Genomic DNA, 24,301 nt, shown 5'->3' on the forward strand with positions numbered 1-24,301 from the left:
ACTAAAGTAGCCGCAGCAGACCTTTCATCAAAAGCCAATATACCACGGCATAAGAGGAGCCTCATTCTTCAGCCACAGAACGGCCATGCTATTAATTTGGCCTTTTTCATAGCAAATGAGGGAAAACAATAGTACATTACATCATAACTCCCTTTGTTTGCAGCGCAATAGGCTATTGTTTGGAACGCAAATCCCGCTGCTTTGCTATTACAATCTCAGATTTAATAGCAAGAGATCAGATAGGTGCTCATTTCGAGGAGAACGAAGTAGCTAGACGCGAAAAAAAATCGTTTCGCTTCTGCTTGCATAGATGTATAAGACAGGATGTTTCAATGGCTTTCTTCCTTTTATATTTGCAAATTCAGGCAAATTAACTCATGAGCAGGGCCTTCGCCTCAAAATGATGGATGTCCTATCCCTCAAAATGAACCCGATGTTGAAGTTAGTAAAAAGCCGATTCAGCGATTCAGATAAGTTTTGACTTAAGGTGATTCAGACATAAAATACATATTATTTCTGGCATTTTTAATTATAGAGGATGATGCCATTATGCTGCTTTTACAAACTTTCAGACAAACTTCTCACGGGGAGCCTAATACGCTCTCTTTGCTATAACACAATGTACCTTTAAAAAGTAAGAAGATAGATACTAGGAAATAGGAATGGTCGTTCATAGTTAGTTTTTGATTCTTCTCTTAAAGGTGGCAAGGGAGGGTGCCTGTTTGGCATCAGGTTCAAGTTGGTTCCAAAGCTTAGGTCCACGAAAAGAAACACCTCTCTGCCCATTGTTTGTTTCCGTAAGGGTAGCGAAAGATCGGTATCGGTATTTCTCAGTTTTCTAACATATCAAATCAAATTTTTTTCGAACAGGTTGGAAAGGTACTCTGGGACGAGACAATTTAACGACTTGTACAATGTACATTGTTGTAGCTGTTTTGCTTCTAATAATGTCATCTATAGTTGGCCAACCCAAACTGCGAACCAGTGGCATAGCAGGCGCATCAACCCTGCCATTATCTACTATTCTAGCTGCTCGATTCTGCAGATTTTTCAACGATTGCAGTTAAGTCACCCCACAGCACCCCCATACCGAACAGCAGAACCGAAAATGGGGCTCGACGATACCCCGATACATTTTACTCAACGTGTTTTGAGGTAAAAAATTGCTGGAATATTTCAAAACTCCAATTACACGAGAAACTTTGGTACGGAGAATGTTAACGTGTTCTTCCCAATTTAAGCTGCTATCGACTGTCACACCCAGATACTTTGTTTGGTCAACAGTTTCAACTTGAGAGTCACCAATAAAAATCTGTGGATGATCAATTGTTTTATCAATAATTTTCTTAATTCTGGTCTTGGAGCCTATAATCAGAGCTTGTATTTTTAGAACATTCAGAGAAAGTTTATTACCTTGCACCCATTGCTTCAAATCGTTCCGTTCACTGTTTAGAGTTCGATTTGTTTCTGCTAAGCTCGAAGAAGAGTAAGAAATACTGGTGTCGTCGGCGTACATTGTCACTTTACCTTTTTTCAGAGAGAACGGAAGGTCATTGATGTAAATCAGAAACATTAGAAGGCCAAGACGTGAATGAGTGAATGAAGAAAAGGCCACTGTAGCAGGCTGCTCGACGGGCTCCAAGGAGTTCTTGCGGCAAAAAGTCGATAAAAATGTAGCAAATATGAAACACCGCAATACGCCGAGAATAAACAACAATAAAAACACGTAAATCAGTAAAGGCTAATATTTCGCCCCGGCATACGGGGCTTCATCAGAGCAAAGTAAACGGGCTAAAAATTTACATATTTAAAAAAGGCGATGGTGGTGTACGTGAACCCTGGGGGGGGGGGGGATTCCACAGTGAATATTTTCGGTTTTGGAATATTTTTTTTTTGGGCTTGTAGGCCGAAATGGCCCATTGCCAACACAATTACCATACATAAAAGTTAACATAATTACAAATTAATAATAAATCTCAGAACATAAGTACAAATTAACAATAAATCTCAGAAAACAGCCAACAGAATTACTATACTTACAAGTTAACATAATTACAAATTAACAATAAATCTCAGAAAACAGCGAACAGCTAATACAAAGATAAACAGATGAAAAAATGATGACGAGCTAGAAAGTTTATGTTACGAGGATATGCACGTAGAGGACTTCCCAAAAGATTCCCGTGACTCAAAAGCCAGCGATATAAAATTGGGTATCGATATCAGACAATCCGTATCTTCTTGACTCATCAACCAAATAAACTTATGACAAAGGTCAAGGGATGATATTCTGGGAAATTTTGAATAAATCATAGATAACATAGAATTCCTAGCAGTCTCGTAAAGGGGACAAACTAATAAAAAATGAATTTCGTCCTCCACAGCAGTTTTATTAAAAGATTGGCAATAGGGACATTTTCTATCAATCCTAGGAATAGGATTCTTCCCGTATCTACCTGTTTCAATCCTAAGGTTATGAGACGTAGTTTTGCAAAGTTGGAACTTTTCTTTTTGCTAGGTATCAAGTCTAAGTAATGCTCAAACTTATAAACAATTTTGAAAGATGCGTATGTACAAAGCTTTTTATTGAGAATAATTTGTTCTTGTAAATTTTCCATAATTTTTGACCTAAAATGGAAAGCCACTTTTGATTTCACGATAGAGGAGTTATTGGTTGTATGTATTCTGTAAAGGGTCGTCAGGGAACGGGCAATACTGACCCAATTAGAAACACCGGAATCTGCATCATTAATTAACATTTGAAGAGCTCTGTATGCATATCTGGAGGAATCGAGATTTATTGAACGAATATAAAATTTTAAGATGTTAATATGTCTATGTTCAAGCAACGAACAACGTCCCAACTCCGCATAAACCCAAAGAGACGTTGTAGATCCTTTAACACCTAGGGTTGACTTGCAAGCCATGAGATGAATTTTTTCCAGGCATTCCCATGTACCAAATATCCCCATACGTCAGTGGCATAATTTAGGATAGGAAGTATTGTACTGTCTAATAAAAATAGAAACAGTCCTGGGTTGAAACCATCCCATTCGTTGCTTTTGGACAAGAGAGCAAAGTAAGATTTTTGAGCTTTTTGCTTAATTATATCAACATGAGCACTGTAGGAACCATTAAATTTAAAAGTAACTGCAAGGTATTTTACTCATTGCATTCTTTGATCTCTTTATCATCAAATTTCCAAATTTTGCATGCCTTAGATTTTTTCTTGTTTTTTCTTATAACCATTATCTTGGTTTTGGAAGTATTTATCTCCATATTAATGGACAAGCAGAACTGGTTTAGCTCGTTCAACTGGGATTGCAGATATACCCCATTTACTTTGCTTTCTAGTGGTTAGATATGACGTAAACCAAGTAAGTTCCAGGTTTTCAACACCATACTTTCTCAACTTTGCAAGTAAAATGTCATGGCGGGAAAAGGGAAGTGCATGTGTGAGAGTTTGTAGTCAAGGTCATTCATTATTGATGGCCTCATTCATCTTTCATTAGCACGGCAATCAATTCGTTTCTGTTCCTGATCACCTGATGTCTATTTTCACTTTGGCCCGGAAACTGCGAAGGAGATTTTCCTGGTTTACAAGCCAGGGCCTAACTGTGTGTCAATAGTAGTTTGAAATCAATCACAGCTGACCTATTACTTGATTTCTAATAAGCAAAACAATAGGAATCAACAGATTTGATGATGTGATGTCCTAGATCCAGGTTAGTTTCCTTTTTCGTGCTTCTTTCTTACGCTCTTTAGAGTTACCATGAACTATGCCCTTTGACCCCGAGCGACCTTTGTGCAGGGTATCTGAAATTTAAAGTGTGAGAAGGAAGAACCGCAGGATAGGCTGTCCGCCGGATTCTGTGAATCTTGCAAAGAGATTTTAAAATGAAAGGTATACAGGAACAAAGCAATACGACGACGAGAATTCAATGTCACGAAATAAATTTTCAAAATAAATTAAATTTAAGAGTATACTAATATTTCGCCACGGCATACAGGGCTTCATCAGAGTAAATGAAACGAACGAGTGAATGGATTTGATATCTGAAATTTGTATGAATACGGAAAGTCATAGCCTGTTCGAAGGGAAATTAGCTGCAGGGACAGGTCTTTCCTTATATGAAGAGGAGGAAAATAACCGATTATTTAAAATGATAGATATTTACTCGGGCTGGAGGTGCAATTGCCCCACTCCAGACTGGAAACTTTGCTTCTTGCGCGGGCAAGTTTATTTTGAAAATTTGAGACTGCGCGCCTGAAATCATGCACTCTTAGTTATTTTTATTGTTAATAATGTTAAATCCTATTGTCAAGGGATCTAGGGGATTTTGCGCGGCCAATATGCAAAAGCGCGCAGAGGTGTGCGCGGGCAATATATTGCGGGCGCGCAGCAAAGTTTCCAGTCTGGGCCCCACTCCCCTTGCTAGTATGTTAGAAAAGGCCCGCAGAAAGTGTAGGATGTTTCATATTTAGATGTAATTTCTTTGTGAGTTTGCCCTTTCGTTCTTATTTTGAAATTATACGGAGCCTTTTTAACAAGTTTTGTCTGTTATGAGGATTTGAATGAATCTATCTTATAGCAATTTAGATTCGAAATTTGATTTTCGAATATATGAGAAATTTGTGTGTTTGTTTTTTAGTTCCATTATCACTGTATTTATAACTAGGACTGTGCCCATTCTCTTCAGGCTCAGATGTTTTGTTTTGTTAATATTCTGGTGCTTGATAGAATCAAGTTTTAGTTTTTCTTCTTCTCAATAGTTTTAAATTTCTCATTTAGCTCTGAATCATCATCTGAAATATGATGTCTTATAAAAATTTTCACCATTTCTTAAAACGAATGCAAATCACTAGCTCAGTTCAGTTCAGTTTCATTATTTAAAATTCCACACATACAATACAATGCAATAAATTACAATACAATTAACATAATTAAAGAATAAAAAAAAGAAAAAAAAGAGAGCAATTAGATAGAAAAAAAATTAAACATATTGAATTGTAAGTGTGAAATTTCTTAAGGAGGAACTCTTTAAGTAGGTAAACTAACAAGAAGAGAGACCCCCTATCAGATCTATAGTTCTAAAATATGGAGCTCATTCAAAGTTAATACTGGGTCAAATCAAATGCACAATGATTAGAAATTTTGTGAACAAAAAGAGATTAATTGATGACCAGTGTTATAAATTTTCTAGAAAATGCGTCTTCAGTTTTGATTTAAAAGTAAGTTTAGAGTTAGCCATTCTAATATTATCAGGCAATTCATTCCAGAGTTTGGACCCAAGATACCTTATAGAGCTTAAGCCATATCTGACTGTATTTTTTTGAGTTATGTAGATATTGCCCCTTATAGCTTGCCTTGTAGAATATTGATGAACATATAGGCTCAAACAAAAGAAATCATGAAAGCAACTGGGAGATATTTTATGAATTGATTCATAGACAAAAGTTAAAAGCTTCAGATGGAAAACATCAGAGAGTTTAAGAATCTTTAAGTCTTTGAAAATGGGAAAAGAAAGGGAGTGAAAAGATTCAAATGAAATAGCTCTGACAACCTTTTTTTGTGATTTAAAGATGGGATCAACATATGTTAAACAAGTACTCCCCCAAACAATTATTCCATATTTCATAAATGATAAGAATAAAGCATTATACAAGCATAACAAAGTGATCAAAGGCACAAAGTTCCTTAACATAAAAAACATTCCACATATTCTGGCTAGTTTTTTTGAAAGTTCATTAAGATGTTGTTTCCAGCTTATATTTTCATCAAGAAGTACTCCCAAAAACTTTACAAATTTCACTCTATTAATGGGCTTTTTACCTACTTTAATAGTAATATCAGATAGAATTTTAATTTGCACAGCCTCCAGCCGAGTTTGTTTCTGCCTAATAAGTTTGTGCAAGCAGAAAGAAGAACAACATTGGGACTTCCTCTCATCTAGGTGCCTTTGAGTAATCTGTGATTTAATCTGCAGCTGTTCCACAGAAATATTTTGCATGTTTTAAGGTTAGATCCTTTCAGCTCTCCCCTATCCAAATGTTTAACCATAGAATCATCAAAAATATAAATACAACTCAACTTGAATAAATACAGTTCAATTCAATCAAAATGAATACAATTCTTTATTTGGTTCTTCTTGTTTGGTTCCCTTCATCCTCTACAACTTCCATGTTGCTTTCTTTTGTGTCATAACTTTGGGACTTGTTTATGAGTTTATTCAACCTGCCAGGCATTTCCTCAGCTGGGAAAAGAGAAAAATCATTTTACCAAACTTTATTGCCAGACAGACTTTGTACTGTCCCATGATTCTTAAATAATGTGGCTTCTGGCCTTTGAACCATTCATTGAAATATACTGCTTGCCTTGTATAATGTGGCCTTGTTCACTTCACTAGTTCTTCTAAACAGAAACTACATCACTGCAAAAATATAACTACTTCACTTAGCCTAAGAATTTTAAAATTTATTTTAAGTTTTTAGGAAAATAAAAAAATTCTATCAACTAAGAAACCTCATGTTTTTGTGTTCTCGGGTAGTTCAAACAACAAAACTTGTTTATTAATTTTGCATAGAATTTATAAAATGTACCACTTAGAAATTCCTTTTCTGTATTTGTCATGTGTTTTTACACTCAATTTTGCCTTTGAGAAAAGTGCTTTTATGACAGACCTATAAGCAGTAATTTTCATTACATCCAGACTATATATAATTAGATTTGCCCAAGACTTCTCAGACCTGTGTGATCACACCCTGCTGCGCTCCTAGACGAGATAAGGTGTTTGTTTTGTCATGCACCTATTTCTCAATTGCTCTGGGAATTTTGAGTTGCAGCATTAACCATTTAGGAAGTTGCAGCATGTTGAACAATGGAATACCCTTTTAATCATTGACCGAAAGGAGAGAACTACTGGGTTGTCACTATCATAAATACAGGCAGTAATTTTTTCAGCTATGCTTAATCAATACAATACTGTTTTGAATTCATGTTGCGGTTAAAACAATGGAAGTTTCTTTCCTTAGGTGGGTGACTGACTATAATGCTTGACAGATAATAGCTATGTGATTTAAAACAGAAGTTATGAATCAAATAATGGGGAAATTATTTTTCAAGGCAAGTGATCAGCCAAGCATCTGCCAAAATTCATATAGAAATGCCTGTTTCCTAAGGCATACAGGACGGGGGGAAGGGGGCTGTTGGTCTTCAGCCCCTCTATATTTGGGCAACTGATTTTTTTGATCAAAATTCGGGCAGGAGCCTTCTCCAAAAACAAAAGTATAAGAAAAACTACATTTTGAATATGCTTTACAATCTCTGAGAGGAAAAGACCAAGTGGTCATAATCGTGAAAGCTTTTGGAAGTAATAGAATATGGTAAAAATCTATTGGATTAAAAAACACAAAGAAGTGACAAGAACAACAACATCCCAGTTAGTGCTCGAAAAGATTGTCGAAGAAGTAAAAGAAGGCGTCTGTAATACTGTCATAATTGATGAAACATCTGACTTCCATTGGCAGGAATAAATGTCAGTTTGAGTCATGAATGTCATTTTTGCACTGAATGGTTTCCAAAAGGTCTTCAGCAATCGGCTTAAAAACTTATGTAGAAAATTGTTAGCAAATGCTTTGACAGTGTGAAATGAAAAGCAAAGCTGAGGGCTTGGCAAAGCAACTGGAGGACTGTTCTTGGCTGAGCATCTATGTCCACTGCCTTGGACATTAGTTGAATCTTGCAGAAAGTTAGTCAATGAGAAATGGTCTTGGTGTTGTTAAAGGTCTCTACAATTTTATTGAGGCCAACACCAAAAGACATGTAATTTCGCAAAGTTGAACATGAACCGTCATATAGCCAATGGGGACAAAGTGCAACACACTGGGCTTGCCAGGGGAAGGCAGTGGACAGGACACATCCTTATTTTCTTTGCAAGGATAAAGACCCCAAAACCCTGCTAGAAAGCAAAGCTCTGTTAAATTGTTTCTACAATGTAATGAATGAAGTTTTGGAAGAAATCTATGGGCGATTTACTGACAGTGACTATTCCATTTTATGTCCTCTGGCATAACGGAGGTCCCTGGGGCCCGAAGCAAAATACAACAATAAGACGTCTATTCACGGACAGCAAGAAGATCAAATTAAGTGGTGTAGAGCATTTTAAACACAACAGAAAAAGATAAAAATGAGAATTATTTTCTTGTTAGCTAGGGAGAACTGAGTTTTAGAGCTTTAATTGAGGGACTTTCAAAAGTTTTCAAAAGTTATTTGAGCTTCAGCAAAACTTTAAAGATCTGGACGTAAAAGCACCCTGGGCCCCATTTTGGTCTGGGGCCCTTGGATGTTTTCAACCAATGTGTCACAACACACTAGCGTGTCTTGAGGTATTGCCTTGTGTGTCTTGGAAAATTCTCTAATCTCACTTTATAAAATTGAAAAAAGTAAACTATCCGCAAATAATGTGCCATGGATTGAAAAGGTTGAAAAACGCTGAATCAGAGATTTACCAACATTTGAGCCCAGGGGCGGATCCAGAAAAAAATTTGTGGGGTGCTCAGTTTTGGGTGGGGCTGGTGCCATGCCACAATGTTTTGCTGGTGCCACGCCCTTCAAAATTTATGCTGATTAGAATTTCTTTTGGACATTCAAAGAGCAAAGGGTTGTCAATGCTTGTTTTTTAAATAATTGATTTTAAAACAATTATCTTCTCAACTTCTGGCAATGTGCTATTTGAAATGAAACCGATACATAAAATACAACAAAATGATACTAAGAAACAGTTGTTATTGCTTTTCTGTCGGTTGAAATAAAAACAATAAATATTTGATTTCTTCTTCCATCATTCTGAGAATTTCTGACTACTTTGTGAACTTTTTTAAAATACAGCTACTTCCAATAGATGAAATTAAGTATCATTAATCTTTTTGTCAGTTTATGTACTAATATCTGGTTAATGATTTTGGGAAGATGACAATATTCTGGGCAATCAGTAGGTCTGTAAGGCTGAGCTCTTGGCTACTTAATTGAGGTTAATAGAAGTTTCATAAACACTTAAATACTTTGTGGATTACACCAACAAAAAGTGTTTTTCAAATCGTTTATGGAAAACATTTGCATGGGAGGGGTCTATTATTAAAATAGCCTTTTTTTAAAAATTTATATGTATCTTAGATTGAAATCATTTACCATGCCTGGCATCAAAACAGGTAAAGAATAACAGGATGCTCACAAATGCATATTTCCAAACTTTTTGTTGATAATAAGAACCCAATTTAAATCTTAGAAAGTTATAAAAAGATGGTTTTATCAGTCCCCCATACTGACCACTTACTAAACCTCTCACTGATATCTGCTACCAATTACTTTGGAAATACTTATTCAAAACTTCTGGAATTCAAAATAAATACCAAATATTAAAATCATATATTTTAGAATTAAGATGAAGTAAGGTGTAGGCCAGAACATACTAGAAAACTTGGATTTTGTGAAAATATCTCAAGTTCAATTGTTTATAAATTTTGTAAGATGTCCATCTTATATTTTCGTATTATGTAAGCTTTACATTGTATGATTTATCAACTTCCAATTAAAAATTCTGAAATCCTCTCAAATACCCACACTTTAAAATGGAAAATCTAAAAACACTGCGCCTGAAACACAATCTACCTTGCTGTCATTGAGTCTGCACAGTGTGACATGTGCACGCAGCACGCAATAGAATTTACAGGCACACATCTTGTTTGCTCTTGCAAAAACAAGATCTTGTCCAAAACTGCCATGCTCTACAGACTGGGCTCTCGTTACAAACGCAGAGGTTTATAATTTGATATTTTGCATCAAGTTTAAAAAATGAAATATAGGCCTCACCTCATTACACACGCTTTGCCGATCGCCATTTTTATACAGCAACTACAACATGCTTCTTCCGCCTGCCTAAGTGAAAATTTTAACTATGAGCACCAGCAATAACAGAAGCCGATTGGTTGCTTTACAATCGCGGGTGCTCAAGCTTATTCATTGATTGGCTATAGTTAGTTTGCGAAAGACTAAAGCACAGACCAGGGGGTGCTGGAAATTTTACAACGATAAAAAGCTGCACATTCTGGTCCGTAAATTAACTGATTTGAAAATTCAGAGAACGGGCTATAAGTGCTCAGACGGGAGAGGGATTAATTTTCTCGGAGGAATACAAATAAAAACCTCTAATTTAGTTTCCGCTTATTCTGAAATTTCAAATTATCACATCCTGAAGGATTTGAGGGGTGCTCAAGCACCCATAGCACCTCCCCCCCTAGATCCGCCCCTGGAGCCAATGAGTCAATAAGTCAATGAGTCACGAGTTGCAATGAGTTGCAATGAGTCGATTGAACTCCTAAAACAATTTCCTATGCTGAATAAAAAGATGACATTCAAATTTGAATGTTTGTTTAAAATCACAAAAATAGGACAAGCACAGCTTGTCAAAAACCAAGAATAAGCAGTGTGATACCAGCCTCAACCAGATCAAATTGGGCCCTCTCACATAATCTTGTGTCGTTAGGAGATCTGGGATCCAGTTTGTTGTTAGTGTGTCCAACTAGAAAGGGGCGTGTGTCCGTATAGATATACTATACTGCTATATACAACATGTAGTAACATGTATATATGTTGTCTTTAGAATTCTGAGTCCTTGCTAGCTCATCAGCCAATCCAGCAGAAAAATCATTTCGGAGCTTATGCGGGCTTATGATCAGTATGCTCCTTTACACCTTGGTGCCCCCTCACCCCTGCGTCCAGGGATGATGCCAGCAAAGATGTATCATTGTATCATAGCGTTGTATAGAAAAGAACAGGATATCATCGTCCATGTGTATCTATTTTATTCATTTAGCCTTGCTATAGAGGTATATATATGTAATGTTTTACTAAGCATAGCTCACCACTCACGATTCATGACTCACGACCCACTGACTCACGATTTAGGCAACCTCGCTGAATCAAGGTGCCCTAAATTCTGTTACTCCACTGACCCATGATTAGGGAATGCAAGCGTGAATGCTAACAATTCGACAGAGTCATCAGCAAGGTTTGCTCCTTCTACAAAAATATTGATTTTCAGACTTCCTAAAAATGGAACACAAACTGTTCAATAATCACAAGAATAGGCAAGTAAGCAAAAAGGTGCGTGAATTGCTGAAAATGATGTAAATCATATTCACAAAGAGATATCGATAAAATAATCGTTATATTTGGTTGCTGTCATGAAAGAGATTCGCCTATTTTAATGAAAATGTGTGAAAATGCTATAAGTTAACATTAACATAACCACGTTGCATTTTAATCATTTCTTGACTAATATCAGAAGCTCACATGTGTTAAATTTTACTCCTTGAAATTTTGGGCGTTATCATTTTTCCGGCAAAATTTCAGCGCCCCCTCCCCTACCTGAACTCACCCCTTACGCCTATGCTGTTTCCACGTTATTTCTGTGATGCTGGTTAATATCAAGTTTGCCACTTATTTTTTGAAAAACAAACAGTTCCTTATTGTATATGTTCCTTCCCTTTTGCTATTTTCATGGTACCTTGATATTTTTTCCACATGTCTAACCATGACAAGAAATCAAATATTTTCTCTTACCAAACCTTTTATTTTCACCATCCATAAGTGTCCTTCATAAGGTTTAAAGATGGCCTTTCTCTGGGCTCATGTATTACGTGCTGCTTTCATGTTATCTTTCTTGCACAAAAGCTTGATACTGTAAAATCATAGCATGTTAGGTTCAGGGGGTAACTGACTTTTCTCTCTTAGCGTATCATGCCTTGAAAAACATCTTCAAATTTGGCAATCAACTTTCTAGTGGTTTTTTGTAAAGTTTTCTTGCTGTACCTTATGCTCTCACCATTGTGATTCTGTCAGTCTGTATATCTTGAGTTTATTGGGCAATCGATTTGCTGTAACCCAAAACACATTACTTTACTCCTTCCACTGCATTAAATTTGGCAACGGTATGCTTTTTCATTTTTTCAATTAGGGCCCTGTTTAACCGCAAACTGGAATCGCTCTTTTTTTACATACGCTGCAATCTTCATACTGCATTTCTCTAGGGTCAAAGATCCATCTTTTGCAGGAATCTGTCCAATAAGCTTGTATTTTGAAATACTTACCGATGCACTAGAGGCAGTGAGAAATTTAACTTTTATGTCGGCTTTGAGAAGTGCCCTTTGGACCTCTAATGTCCTTGTTTAAATTTTTCTTCTGGTCATGGAGATGGTTGTTACAAACTTCGTTTGTCATGGTATAACCCAGCACAAATTTATCATCAGAGCTTGATGTTGGTGACTTGCTTGCAATGTAAACAAAATTAACATGTCCCTTTGATCAGTGGCAAAAATTGTGAGGGTGTGGGGGGCATATTCTCACCGCCATGTCCTAAGGACAAAGCAGATTACAACGTATGTAACTGCTCTGCAGTCATTGTGATGCATGCCTAATCGAGTGACATTTGTCAGCTGTATCATTTTGTTTGAATGCAATTAGAAACTATTTTAATTTTCGTGTCTTCCACTTTTAAGGAAAGATAACAAGGCTTTGATTAATGACAAATGTTTTTTCAAAGCCTCTTTTGTTTCAGGTTAATTGCAGCTTATTACATGGTATTTTGAGATGACATCACAGCTTGAATTTTACGTCAACGGTTAGTAGCCTCTTGTTGATTCTTTAAACAAACTTGCAGTCTTGATTCCTGAAAAGAATTTGTCACAGACAGTTTCTATATCATCTGCGGAACTAGCCATTGTCGTCTATATACGTATTGTCTTTGGATGAAATCCCACAAATCTGAATGCAGTTGGCATAAATGATAAAGAATAAGGGACCAAGACAAGACCCTTGCAGTATTCCATAAGAAATATTCTTACATCTTGATGTCTATTTACTTGGTAGGACCATTTGTGATAGGACAAATACGATGTACACCAAGATTATGTGACTTCCGTGCTTGAATTTATTTGGTTATGATTCAATTAGTTGGAGAATGAGAAATATGCCATATTATAAGATAACTATGTGCCATTTTATGTGTATCGCAACGTTCGATGGCAAAGATGACTGTCTTCTTCCCTCGGTCATAAGCAAACATAAAAGATTAGGCATGAGCACAGATTCTATAAGGCAAATATGACTTGAATTGCTTTTAGGGCTTTTTTGATAAATTGCCTAAAGCAAAGCAAAACAAAGCAAGATAAGCAATCTTCGTGCAAATATTGCAGGGGCCTTATGTTAGAAATAATGTTTTGTATAAAAGAGACAATGGAGAGAAATGATTGTTGAAAGCTTTCAGATCTGGAAACTTCAAATATCTTTTTCTAGTTATACCCTCAATTATTTAAACTTTTAATTGATTGATTAGAACTTTTACATTTATAGGCTTTTAAACCTGGAATATTCAAAATTGCGCGAACGATCACTCTAATCTTGTTTCATTAAATATTCATCAAAGCATCAATAACAAAGCTGTTCAATATGTTCTATGTCTTCTGAAGCACCTCTTTAATCGGTGTGGGAAATATGTCCAAAGATATAATAAGAATAGAATACACATGAGCTAGTGTTTTTATATTACTCATATCGCTTTTTACGTAAAAACTGGCTGATAAGGTCGAAACACACGCTCAATAGAGTGTACCAACGACAGGAATCAAAATTTCGACATAAGAATCTTTGCTGCAGTCATTGAATCGATTTAATGAATGCCTTTGACACTGTTAGCCATAATGTACTCATAGCTAGACGACCCCCTTTAGAGTTAAAGGGAAAGGGGGGGGGGACTTGACTAATCAAGAGCATCCTTAACTATTTTGCTATTAACTATTCGTTAGAACGTGATTGAAAAATTGTAACCATATCAGAGAAAAGCATTTAATTGCAAGTGAATACAAGAAATCATTTGTAGATCTTACCTGCTTTGTCAAAACAGACAATCAAACAGAAACATGAAGCGGTCGGTAGCACCCTAATAGATTGGGAAAATTAAATCAACTTTACTATCGTAATTTTCCAAGGAAATCAAATTTTCAAATAAAAATCTAAGAAACATATTTCGTTGTTACCCATAGCTTGGCAGAAATATGTCAGAAAGAAAATACGCAGCATCGGCTCTCCGCTGGATTCTGTAAATCTTGGAATGAGTTGTATAGAAGTAAAAGACATGAACACAGTAAAACAACTACGAGAATCCAATACACGGTTTTTTGAAAGAAAAGTTTAGAGATACAAAGTTTTAGGAGTCCAACCGCAGAGGGGTGTCCGGGGCTTTACCCCGGGAAAATTTCTGCTGACCACACCCTTAAGAATTTGGGAAAGCGCCCTCTTTTGTAAATGCATTTAGAAAAGCTGTAGCTTTTTTACGTGGCAATGGTTGGCTAATCAAACACAATAACTGTCATATGTAGCTTTTTGCGGCTGACCATATTCTACAACTGTCTATTGCCTTCAGAATTCCTCTAACATTCATATTCTGAATTGTGTAAGGCGAAGAAGCGCTACGTGTAAAAACTGATTTTCCAAAGTTGTAAGCAACTATTTAAAGAAAATAAGCAGTACAAAAATGTTTTAAACTAAGTCCGTTATCCTTGGAGTAAAATATGAAAAATCCCTGGCAAGCATTTCAGAATCCAGTTTTTTAAAGACGAAAGCGCTTTAGCATTTTAATTTCTAATTCATGGGGAATTTCTAAAGAACATGAAGAACTTTTCTATATAAACGATTTTTTGGCGGTACAGAACTTGAAAATGGCCTTGAAGAAGCAAACATTTTACAACATATTCAAAAAGTTCAGTTATTTATCAATTCACGTGCCAGTGTGATTCTGGCTACGTAGGACGAACAACCCAAAGATTGGGGGATAGGATAAAACAGCATGTTCCTTCCAACATAAAAAACAAAACTGCCCCTTCAAAGAGAACAGCTTCCTCGATCTTGTAGATCTAGAAAATCTGTTAAAACAAATGATTCTGCTATCGGTCAACATCTTTTGGACAACCCAGATTGTGCGAAACTCTATAATGACGACATGTTTCGGATAATTGGCAGAGCCCGGTCGTCCTTCCATCTAACTATTGTGTAGACAGAAGGAGTTCGTTTTCTCTCTTGGACTCCAGTGGTAATTTTTGTTAGGCACACGGCACTGATTGGTCAACTATACCGGTCTTGTGGTTGCGTTTTTCTGATTGGCCTATTTCGATCCACAACTGGGTAAATATTTTTCATCGTTTTCTTTCGGACCCTCATTCTGACTTTTTATGCTCTGGGGAGTGTCAGACGTAAATGCTTTTAGCCAATATGTTGTAAAATGTTTGCTTTTTTCAAAACCACTTTTCTATATATACCACGCCCTTAAAATTAGCTTAAAATTGCAGAATATTTCTAACAGTCGTTTCCCTGCAGTCTTCATTTTGTCCGAAATATCAACTCCCCTCCCCCCCTGAGGTTCTATTTTTATTACAGATTTGTACTACCCCCTCGCTACGCTAATGCTCCAGACCCCTTTTTGAAGGTAGAGGTATGAATATTGTTAATAAGCATGTTCAATTACCATGCTCATCGGTAATAAAATTAAGGCCTATATATAGCACTCCATTTTAAAGAGAATTTTCGAAATAGATTCATAATGTAATATCAATTTGCAGAAAAAGAAAGTAGATTATAACTCAACTTTGAAGCAAAATTATGAAATACACTATAATAAAGAACCGAATTCTAGAGCATGAGACCAGATGACAACCATTGCGAGTTCTTGGTTAAATAGAATCACAAAAAACCAAAATCAAATATATAGAATCTCGAAAAATAAAATTGTGTTTGCGGAGCGACATTCAATAGCAATATTTTATATAATGATTTAATAAACTTAAATATCGATTTTAATTAGACAGACGAAACTGACGATAAAGCACAGGGCTGCCAAGGCCGGGGCTTTACAAAGCCATGACACAGCCTCTTTAAGCAACAAACGCATTCTAAGGAGAGTTAAAAACATGCTTCATTCATCATATGAATATATTTTCTCTGAAAAAATAGGGACTGGAAATCACTTTGAAGTAGATAAAGACTAAATGTCCGAAAATTGCTTTCAATTCTTTACATAATATTTTTGTTTTAAATTTTTATTTAGTTTTTATTAAGTTTGTATGTATGACTGCATCAATGTCGATTCATTGGAATGTTGCAATAAATCTGAATATTTGTTGAGTATAATGCGCCTATCACATGTATAGGGGAAGGATTGTAATAGAAATATGAATTATACATGGAAAAAAGTTTTGCACCATCAAAAATCTTCAAAGTCCATTAGATCAGGAGTTATACAATTAAGTATGATCAAAAGTGCATGCTCCCTAAGTGGAGTGAACATTGTGATGTCTGCAACAAAGAAAATTATCACTATGTGCAATCTGTCATGTTCGGAAAATAAATGTTTTTGCCCTTTTAGTCCGTTTTTGCCCACCCTGTTCAAACCTGCGTCTGGCGGCCCTGAAGCAAGGTATAAATAGCAATTGCACAGCAACTTGAGAAGTAAACGTTAAATTGTCTCCAATTTAGTTGTCGGTCTGTTTTGATACAACTGTAGAATATAAATTCGAAACTGGTGACATGATTTGTTTTTAGCTCTGGATTTTTAATGTTCTCTGATTTAAGAGTTTAAACAGGCTCCTGCTTTGACATTATCAATCTTGTATATGTGAGTTCTTCGTGTATATGTGACTCAAAAACGATTTTTACATTTTGAAACGATATTACGTCTATTAAGTTTGTAAAAATTATTTTCCTTAGCCTAGAATGTATCTATATATCTATAGTTTCTTATCCCAATAAGTCTTTATTTGATTTGAGCGTCATCTTTAATATACTTTTGTGTTCCATCATTGAAACTTTTGTTTGTTATTTTTGGCAAACTTTTTTCCAGAATTTTTTGTTCATTAAAGTAAAACTTTAGAAATGCACATATTTTTCTCTAGAACTGCACAGAAAACTTTTAGAACTGCACATTTTGTGTAGAGGTGCACGTTAAAAGAACCCTGATCCAAAATATAGTGGAATGTATTTTTAAAATGAAATAAAGGGACTGAAAATCCTATATCCCACTCCGGGTTAACTGTGTTTCATCAAATTGAGCATCGTGAGTATTAATATCACACCTAGGGTTGTTGAGAGTCAAAGGCCTGATTGATTTTGTGACAGCTTTGGCAGTATATTCCTCCTTGGACTACTTATATCCATGCCACATAATTTGTCCAATGCTTGAAGTTGGACCTTACATTTGCTCAGCAAAAACTTTTGCCATTAAGCCCCTTTCTTTTTGCATATTTTCGATTCTTGAATGTAAGCCCTTGAAGTTTATCTCTTTGATGTAATTAGGCTAGTTATGTTTTTAAACAGTGTAAAATTCTAAATAAGTTAATTTTAATTTTCAGGGCAGAAAATCGTGGAGAAAAAACCTGACCCAGAATGGACTCTGTTGTTCTATTTACGAGAAAAACTAAGCTTATGTGGAACAAAACTGGGATGTGGGGAGGGTGGCTGTGGTGCTTGCACTGTGATGGTGTCGATGTACGAGAAGGAGACGAAGACGATAAAGCACATGTCGGTGAACGCTTGCCTTGCTCCTGTTTGTGCGATGCATGGCCTAGCTGTTACTACAGTTGAAGGCATCGGTAGCACGAAAACAAAACTTCATGCAATACAAGAAAGAATGTCGAAGATGCATGCCTCACAGTGTGGATTTTGTACGCCAGGTGAGTAGCACTATATGGACTCAGTTATACAATTATTGAGAAAGGTTAGATAACATTTTTCTACTTGAAATTTTTTTACTTCTCTGGGAAGAAATGTGCTGACAACATTAGACCTCGCCAATGAGGTGAATAGAATACGCTAGAAGCAGTTTTGAGTGCAAGAAGTAAAGCCGGAGAAATCGTATTTGCACGGCAACAACGAAGAGGTGCTGAAAAACTCTTGTATGAAACATGCGATATTAGGCAAAGAATTTGAGCGAAAATTCAGTTCGTAACGTAAATAATTGGATTTTAAGGAAAACGGAAAGGAATAGCATATTTCTGGACATTAACAGTGATGGTACCGATCGTTGTTTTGGAGGATCTATAGTCTTTTTTTGCAGTCCCAAAATATTTTATAAACAAAACGAGTTTATTGATCTGATGGCGAATACTTGGTTTGTTCTTATTTTTGACTTGTCTTTGTAATTTTTTGTCGTATCTTCGCAATCAAACAGTCAATCTTTTGAAGCAGATATTTTTGACGAGGTGTTTCAAGTGGTTACCTTGCAAGGCATTGGTCATGAAACTAGAAGGAATCTAGCAAGCACCAGAGAATTAAATCACCCAATTTAATGGATTGTTATAAAAGTTATAGATATTAGAAAGGCGTTACTAAGTTTTATGAATTGTATCTGGTACAAAATTGACCGCCATCAGGATATGACGTCATCTAAAAGTTAATACAATTTTATGCAAATGGCGTTGAATTTTGCTGCTACTGAACGCCTTCTACTTGACTTTGGAGGTTTTTTTTCATTCTTTGTTCGCATCATGAGAATCCTTTTTTTCCAATAATAATTTTCTCTCCTTCAAACCACCGCTGAGGTAAAGGGTCACGGCCATTTGTTGAATAACTTCTTCGCGATTATTACTTTTTCTCTCTCCAATTGATAAGGTGTCTAAAATGAAAGAGAAAGGCGCCTACTCCCAATTTTTTGCCTGGTTGTAGACCTTAGGCAAAGGTTAGCGCACCCTGTCGATCCCTGTCCGGGATAACTGCTTCCATACATCCAGCAAGTCTACCTTTTTAATCTGGTCTAGCAAGTCTGGAAGTCAACTTAGCTGCAGCTCTTGTAATTGGCAGCTCTTTTGTGTGGCAGCTGTTTGTGGTTGGCAACTCTTGCGATTGGAAGCTCTTGTGCTTGAAAACTTTTGTGATTCACAGTTCTTGCAATAGACAGCTCTTGTGATTGACAGCTCTTGTGATTGGCAGCTCTTGTGTGTGGCAGCTGTTTGTGATTGGCAACTCTTGCGATTGGAAGCTCTTGTGCTTGAAAGCTTTTGTGATTCGCAGCTCTTGCAAAAGACAGCTCTTGTGATCGACAGCTCTTGTGATTGGCAGCTCTTGTGTGTGGCAGCTCTTATGATAGCGGCTCCAGCTCTTGTGTTTGAGAGTTCCTGTGATTGGCAGCTCTTATGATAGACAGCTCTTGTATGTAGCAGCTCTTTTGTGTAGCAGCTCCTGTGTGTGACAGCTTTTGTGATTATCTGCTCTTGCGATTGGCAGCTCTTGTGTGTGGCAGCTCTTGTAATTAGCAACTCTTGTGATTGCAAGCTCTTGTAATTGGAAGCTCTTGCAATTGGCGGCTCTTGTAAATGGCAGCTCCTATGTGTAGCAGCTCTTTTGTGTAGCAGCTTTTGTGATTGGCAGTTCTTGTGGTTGGCGGCACTTGCGATTGGCAGCTCTTATGACTGGTTGCTCTTGTGTCTGTTAGCTTTTGTTTGTTGGAGCTCTTCCTGTCAACTCGACGACTGTTCTGGTGATAATGCAACTCCTGTGTGTGACAGCTTTTGTGATTGGCAGCCTGACAAGATTTTTGGGATGAATTTAAATTTTCTTTTTTGCTATTGGATTATTTAAATCTGGTTGTATAACAATAGCTACACGCTTTGTAAAACACTTGCTCTTATGAACTAGATATGTCACTCTTAGCTAGGATTAGAAGTAGATTAGAAGGATATTCGCATATATGATGATGTTTCTTCGCACGAGCTTCCATTTGGTTATCTACATTTTGTTGCATGGTTGCATACCTTGCAACATGATTATTGAATTTCAGAATTGCTCTATTTGGTGTTTAGAGCTGGACGGTTCTAGGTTACTTGAGACTTCAGAATTATTTATTTGCTGCCTTTGAAAAAGTCCTCTGATCACTCAATATCGATCATTGATTAAAAAACTTATTTTGCTTAGTTTTGTAGAGATGGTTTGGGTCGCTGCATTCGATGAGGTAACTTGCCAATCATTTTCGTTAGTCAAACACTCCATAGACAAGACGGAAATGGCGTGAAGTGCCACGTTGGGGCGGGGAAATTTCGATTACAAGTTTCGAGTTATTTATCAACTTGGGATGTTGAATTGAGATGGTTAAGGGTGATTTGTCTCTGTTTTTTAGGGGAAAATGGGGGTTGAATCGGGAGAAGTTCCTGTTTATCCTCTGCGAAGGAGAAACGTGGCTGGAAAGACGTTTTTAACAAAATAAATCTGGTCTAAGCAATGGAATATGACGGACTGTTTATTTTTTTTGGTAGAAATACGTTTAGAAAAATACGAAAATAGAAAAATAAGCTTTAATTTATCACCTGACGTGTAATTACCCCCTTGTCCTTTTTTGGATATCTTATTAAAAATGGGTGAAGAAAAATCATTCTTTGACATCGGCAATTCATTTTAGCATGCATTTGACTATCAAAACTTTAAGAAGGGACTATCGTGGTACTCAAACTATAAAAAGGGCCTTTTATCGTTTTTGTCAACCTTTATTGATAGTATCAATTTTTGGTCTTAAAAGAGTATTACTATGCTAATACAGTTAGGATAAACGTGGCATTTTATTGAGGAAATCAAGAGCTAGAGCTACAAGTATGAATGATAGGTAGAAACAGCACAAACGACAAAAAATCCACGACAAATGAATGCATATTAACAAACCAAAATTTAGCAACAAATTATAATTTTGATAGGACTTAATTGACTTAATTGCATTACTTGAATTGTGAGGTAAAAGCTTGTCTTTTAAAGTCAGCGACTGAAATAGCTTGCGTTTTTCTTTAGCATTTAGTGGACGGATCATTGTAGAATGAAACTCATCTGCGACATAGTGACCAAAATATATAGTAGACGTCTGGTCTACTACACATTTTGCTGAACATAACGTAAATTCAAGGCCAATTGAAAAATCACATATTTTGTCAAAAGCAATGTGAAGCGTTCCAAACAAGGACACCAAAAGGGAATACTGTTCTCTAGCTCTTCAGCTGGTCTTCTTAGCTATTCTGATTAAGGAAGCAAGAGTTGTTGTTATAAAAATATTATATATGGCACCATTCACATGTTGCTGTACTCATTTTTATGAAGTACTTAGAGGACGATAGAGAATGAGGAAATAAGAAAAAATCGAAGTATCTTGCTTAATAGCATCTTTTTTAGCTCTTCTCTTTTAAAGGAGGCGATTTTAAAAAAGATTCGATAAGCGTTTTTTTATTGTCCTCAATGCATTTTCTTTTTAGTCTACTAGCTATTTCAGATTTGTTTTGAGAGATCCAAAAAACCCTTTAACAAAATCAGTGTTACTTTAGCTTTCCGTAAATAGAAGCCTATTTCTACCATTAGAAATTTGATAATCATTTCTGTAAGGTTTTCACGATGCGTATTGTCTTAAATTTTCTCGTGATAGATCCCATAAATTATGAAATGGCAATTTGAATGCAAAATTCTTATTCCTTAACTTTTTTTACGCGTGTTTTTAAAATATAAAAATTTTCCTTCCGGAAATATCATAACCACCAACTATGTCACAAATTTGAAATGGCGCAATGATTTTTAATTAAAACTTCTTTCTCCCTACCACGTGGCACATTGAGACGCAACGTCCTAGGATAGAACACTGTTGTCTTGCTAACAATCTATGTGACTTCAAAGGCCATCAAAACGTCATTGCCTTGTTCATTGTCCTTCAGGTGTAAAATCTGCATGCCATGTTTTGATTGGTCCGTTTCCTTTTCAGGAATTGTGATGTCCATGTACACCCTTCTGCGGAATACACCAAAACCATGTATGGCTGATGTTGAGGAGTATTTCAAGGGGAATCTCTGTCGTTGCACTGGCTACCGACCGATTCTCGAGGCGATGAAAACCTTTTGTATTGCAGAGACGAAAGAAAGGCCAAATGAAAATGAAGAGTGTGACGGCGGAGAAAGCAGCATGGTAAACAAGATGAATGAATTCACGATTGGCTTCTCTGAAAACTGTGAAGGTACAAATGGCGAAATTGGCAATTCTTTAGAGAAACAATCGCCAAATGCTGATATTGATCATTTGAAAGAAGCACAATTGGCAGCAATGGAAAATACCAAGGTGCAGATGAATGGGTTTCCTGATATGCACGACAACAGAAACAGTAGCTGTGGAGCAGGTGAGAATTGTTGCAAAAAGTCGACAGCTCCTGACAAATGTGCCGGCATTAAATTGAAGGAATCTCTTGAAGTACCTGATGCCACTTCTCTCAAATTTATTCCATACGACCCAAGTCAAGAGCCAATTTTCCCACCCAGTCTGCTCCTTTCCAATGGAATAAAATCAGAGAGTTTGGTTTTCCAAGGCGAAAGAGTCACCTGGTACAGACCAACAACTCTAAATGAACTATTGTCATTGAAGGAGCAGTTTCCATACGCAAAGATCGTTGTTGGCAATACTGAAGTAGGACTTGAGACCAAGTTCAAGCACCTTGAATATCCTGTTTTGATACACCCAAGTCACATTAAGGAGTTGAAAGAAATATCTATCCTGGAAAATGGTGTGACATTTGGGGCTTCAGTGACTCTTGTTGAAATGGAAACTGTCTGTCGAAGAATGATCGAAAAACTACCGGCCTACAAAACCAGAGTGTTCAGTGCTTTTGTTGAAATGATGCAATGGTTTTCAGGAAAACAAATACGATACGTCGCAGCAGTAGGTGGAAATATCATGACTGGCAGCCCAATATCTGACCTTGTTCCAATTTTTATGGCCTCTAAATGCCGACTTGATGTAGCATGCAAGAATGAACAAAGGTCGCTGGAAATGAATGAAAAGTTTTACGTTGGCTATCGAAAGACGTGCCTCAAAACAGAAGAAGTATTAGTATCCATCACTCTACCATTCACTGAAACCAACGAATATTTTCAAGCTTATAAACAAGCAAAAAGACGCGATGACGATATTGCAATTGTAAATGCAGCTTTCAGAATGGTAGTGGAAGGAGCTTTGGTTAAGGACGCTACATTCTGTTATGGAGGACTTGCACCTACTTCAAAATTGGCCCTTAAAACTATGGAGCTTCTTCAAGGGAAACAATTAGGAGACGGAACTCTTGAAGCAACATTGCGGGCAATTTGTTCTGAGTTCAATTTGCCTCCAAATGCTCCAGGGGGTATGGTACGTTACAGAAGATCATTGGCAATGAGCTTGTTTTTCAAGTTTTTCCTTCACGTTGCAGAAGAGATAAATGTTTCGACGTCTGGTCTATTGAAACATTGCTCCAGTGCGACAAAGAAGTTCCATAAAGGTGTAATTAAAAGCCATCAGTTCTTTAAACTGTCTGATGGGGAGAAAAAGGTAGTCGGAAAGCCGATACCACACAAATCAGGTGATCTGCACACGACAGGAGAAGCCGTGTATGTAGACGATATGGCCAAGACGAAAGGCGAGCTTGAATTGGTGTTTGTCACAAGCACAAAACCCCACGCCAAGATCCTGGACATAGACCCATCTGAAGCATTGCTTATTGATGGGGTTGTTGATTTTGTGAGCCACAAAGATTTATCCCCAGAACGAAATTTAACTGGAATTCCTGATTTTTCAAATGATGAAGAATTGTTTGCATCCAAAGTCGTGCACTGTGTTGGGCAAGTGATTGGTGCTGTTGTTGCAACTGACAAAAACATTGCAAGAAGAGCTGCAAACAAGGTAAAAGTTTCTTATGAAGAACTGCCTGCAATCGTCACAATAGAACAGGCAATTGCGGCTAATTCGTATTATGGTGACTTGATTGAGTTGAAGCGTGGAAACGTACTAGAGGAATTTGATAAATGCGACCACATCATAGAAGGGACAATGAGAACTGGGGCGCAGGAGCATTTTTATTTTGAGACCCAAACATGCATTGCATTTCCTTTGAATGAGAATGAAGAAATCATAATTTATTCTGCCACCCAGTCCCCGTCTGATACGCAGAAAGTCGTTTCGAAGGCACTTGGTGTGGATTACAACCGCATCGTTTGCAAGACCAAAAGACTCGGAGGTGGTTTTGGTGGCAAGGAGACGAAGGCATCTATCATAGCTGCTGCTGTTGCTGTTGTTGCTTGTAAGGTGAGACTTTTCTATCAATATTTCTTTGATGCTATAGAATCAGACACCGAGAAGCTCATTGTTTTATCTCAGCCATAGTAATTAGACTTTGGAGCACAATCTCATTAAGAATTCCACTTTTAAGATGTGAGAATT

General features: G+C 36.8%; 1 protein-coding gene and 1 long non-coding RNA gene across 3 annotated transcripts in view; one reads left to right on the forward strand and one right to left on the reverse strand.

Moving 5' to 3' along the window:
* Positions 1-24,301, forward strand: part of LOC135683135 (xanthine dehydrogenase) — an 81,990-nt gene that overhangs the window by 46,759 nt on the left and 10,930 nt on the right. Inside the window, exons 1-4 of one of the 2 annotated variants that reach the window (XM_065198309.2) lie at positions 2,547-3,725; positions 12,615-12,677; positions 17,455-17,775; positions 21,825-24,166. In XM_065198309.2, the coding sequence (XP_065054381.2) occupies positions 12,647-12,677; positions 17,455-17,775; positions 21,825-24,166 (2,694 nt within the window). In that variant the 5' untranslated portion in view covers positions 2,547-3,725; positions 12,615-12,646. Of the gene's footprint in view, positions 1-2,546; positions 3,726-12,614; positions 12,678-17,454; positions 17,776-21,824; positions 24,167-24,301 lie in introns of those variants that run through there. The other variant, XM_065198310.2, reaches the window with a different exon arrangement.
* On the reverse strand, positions 5,552-12,350 carry LOC148960054 (uncharacterized). The gene is made up of 2 exons (XR_016143871.1): positions 9,869-12,350; positions 5,552-6,254 (listed from the first exon to the last, which is right to left on the reverse strand). It is a non-coding gene; the product is annotated as an uncharacterized LOC148960054 (long non-coding RNA).

This window comes from Rhopilema esculentum, chromosome 7, assembly GCF_057945365.1.
Source record: "Rhopilema esculentum isolate cy_ngs chromosome 7, ASM5794536v1, whole genome shotgun sequence".
NCBI classification, from domain to species: Eukaryota; Metazoa; Cnidaria; class Scyphozoa; order Rhizostomeae; family Rhizostomatidae; genus Rhopilema; species Rhopilema esculentum.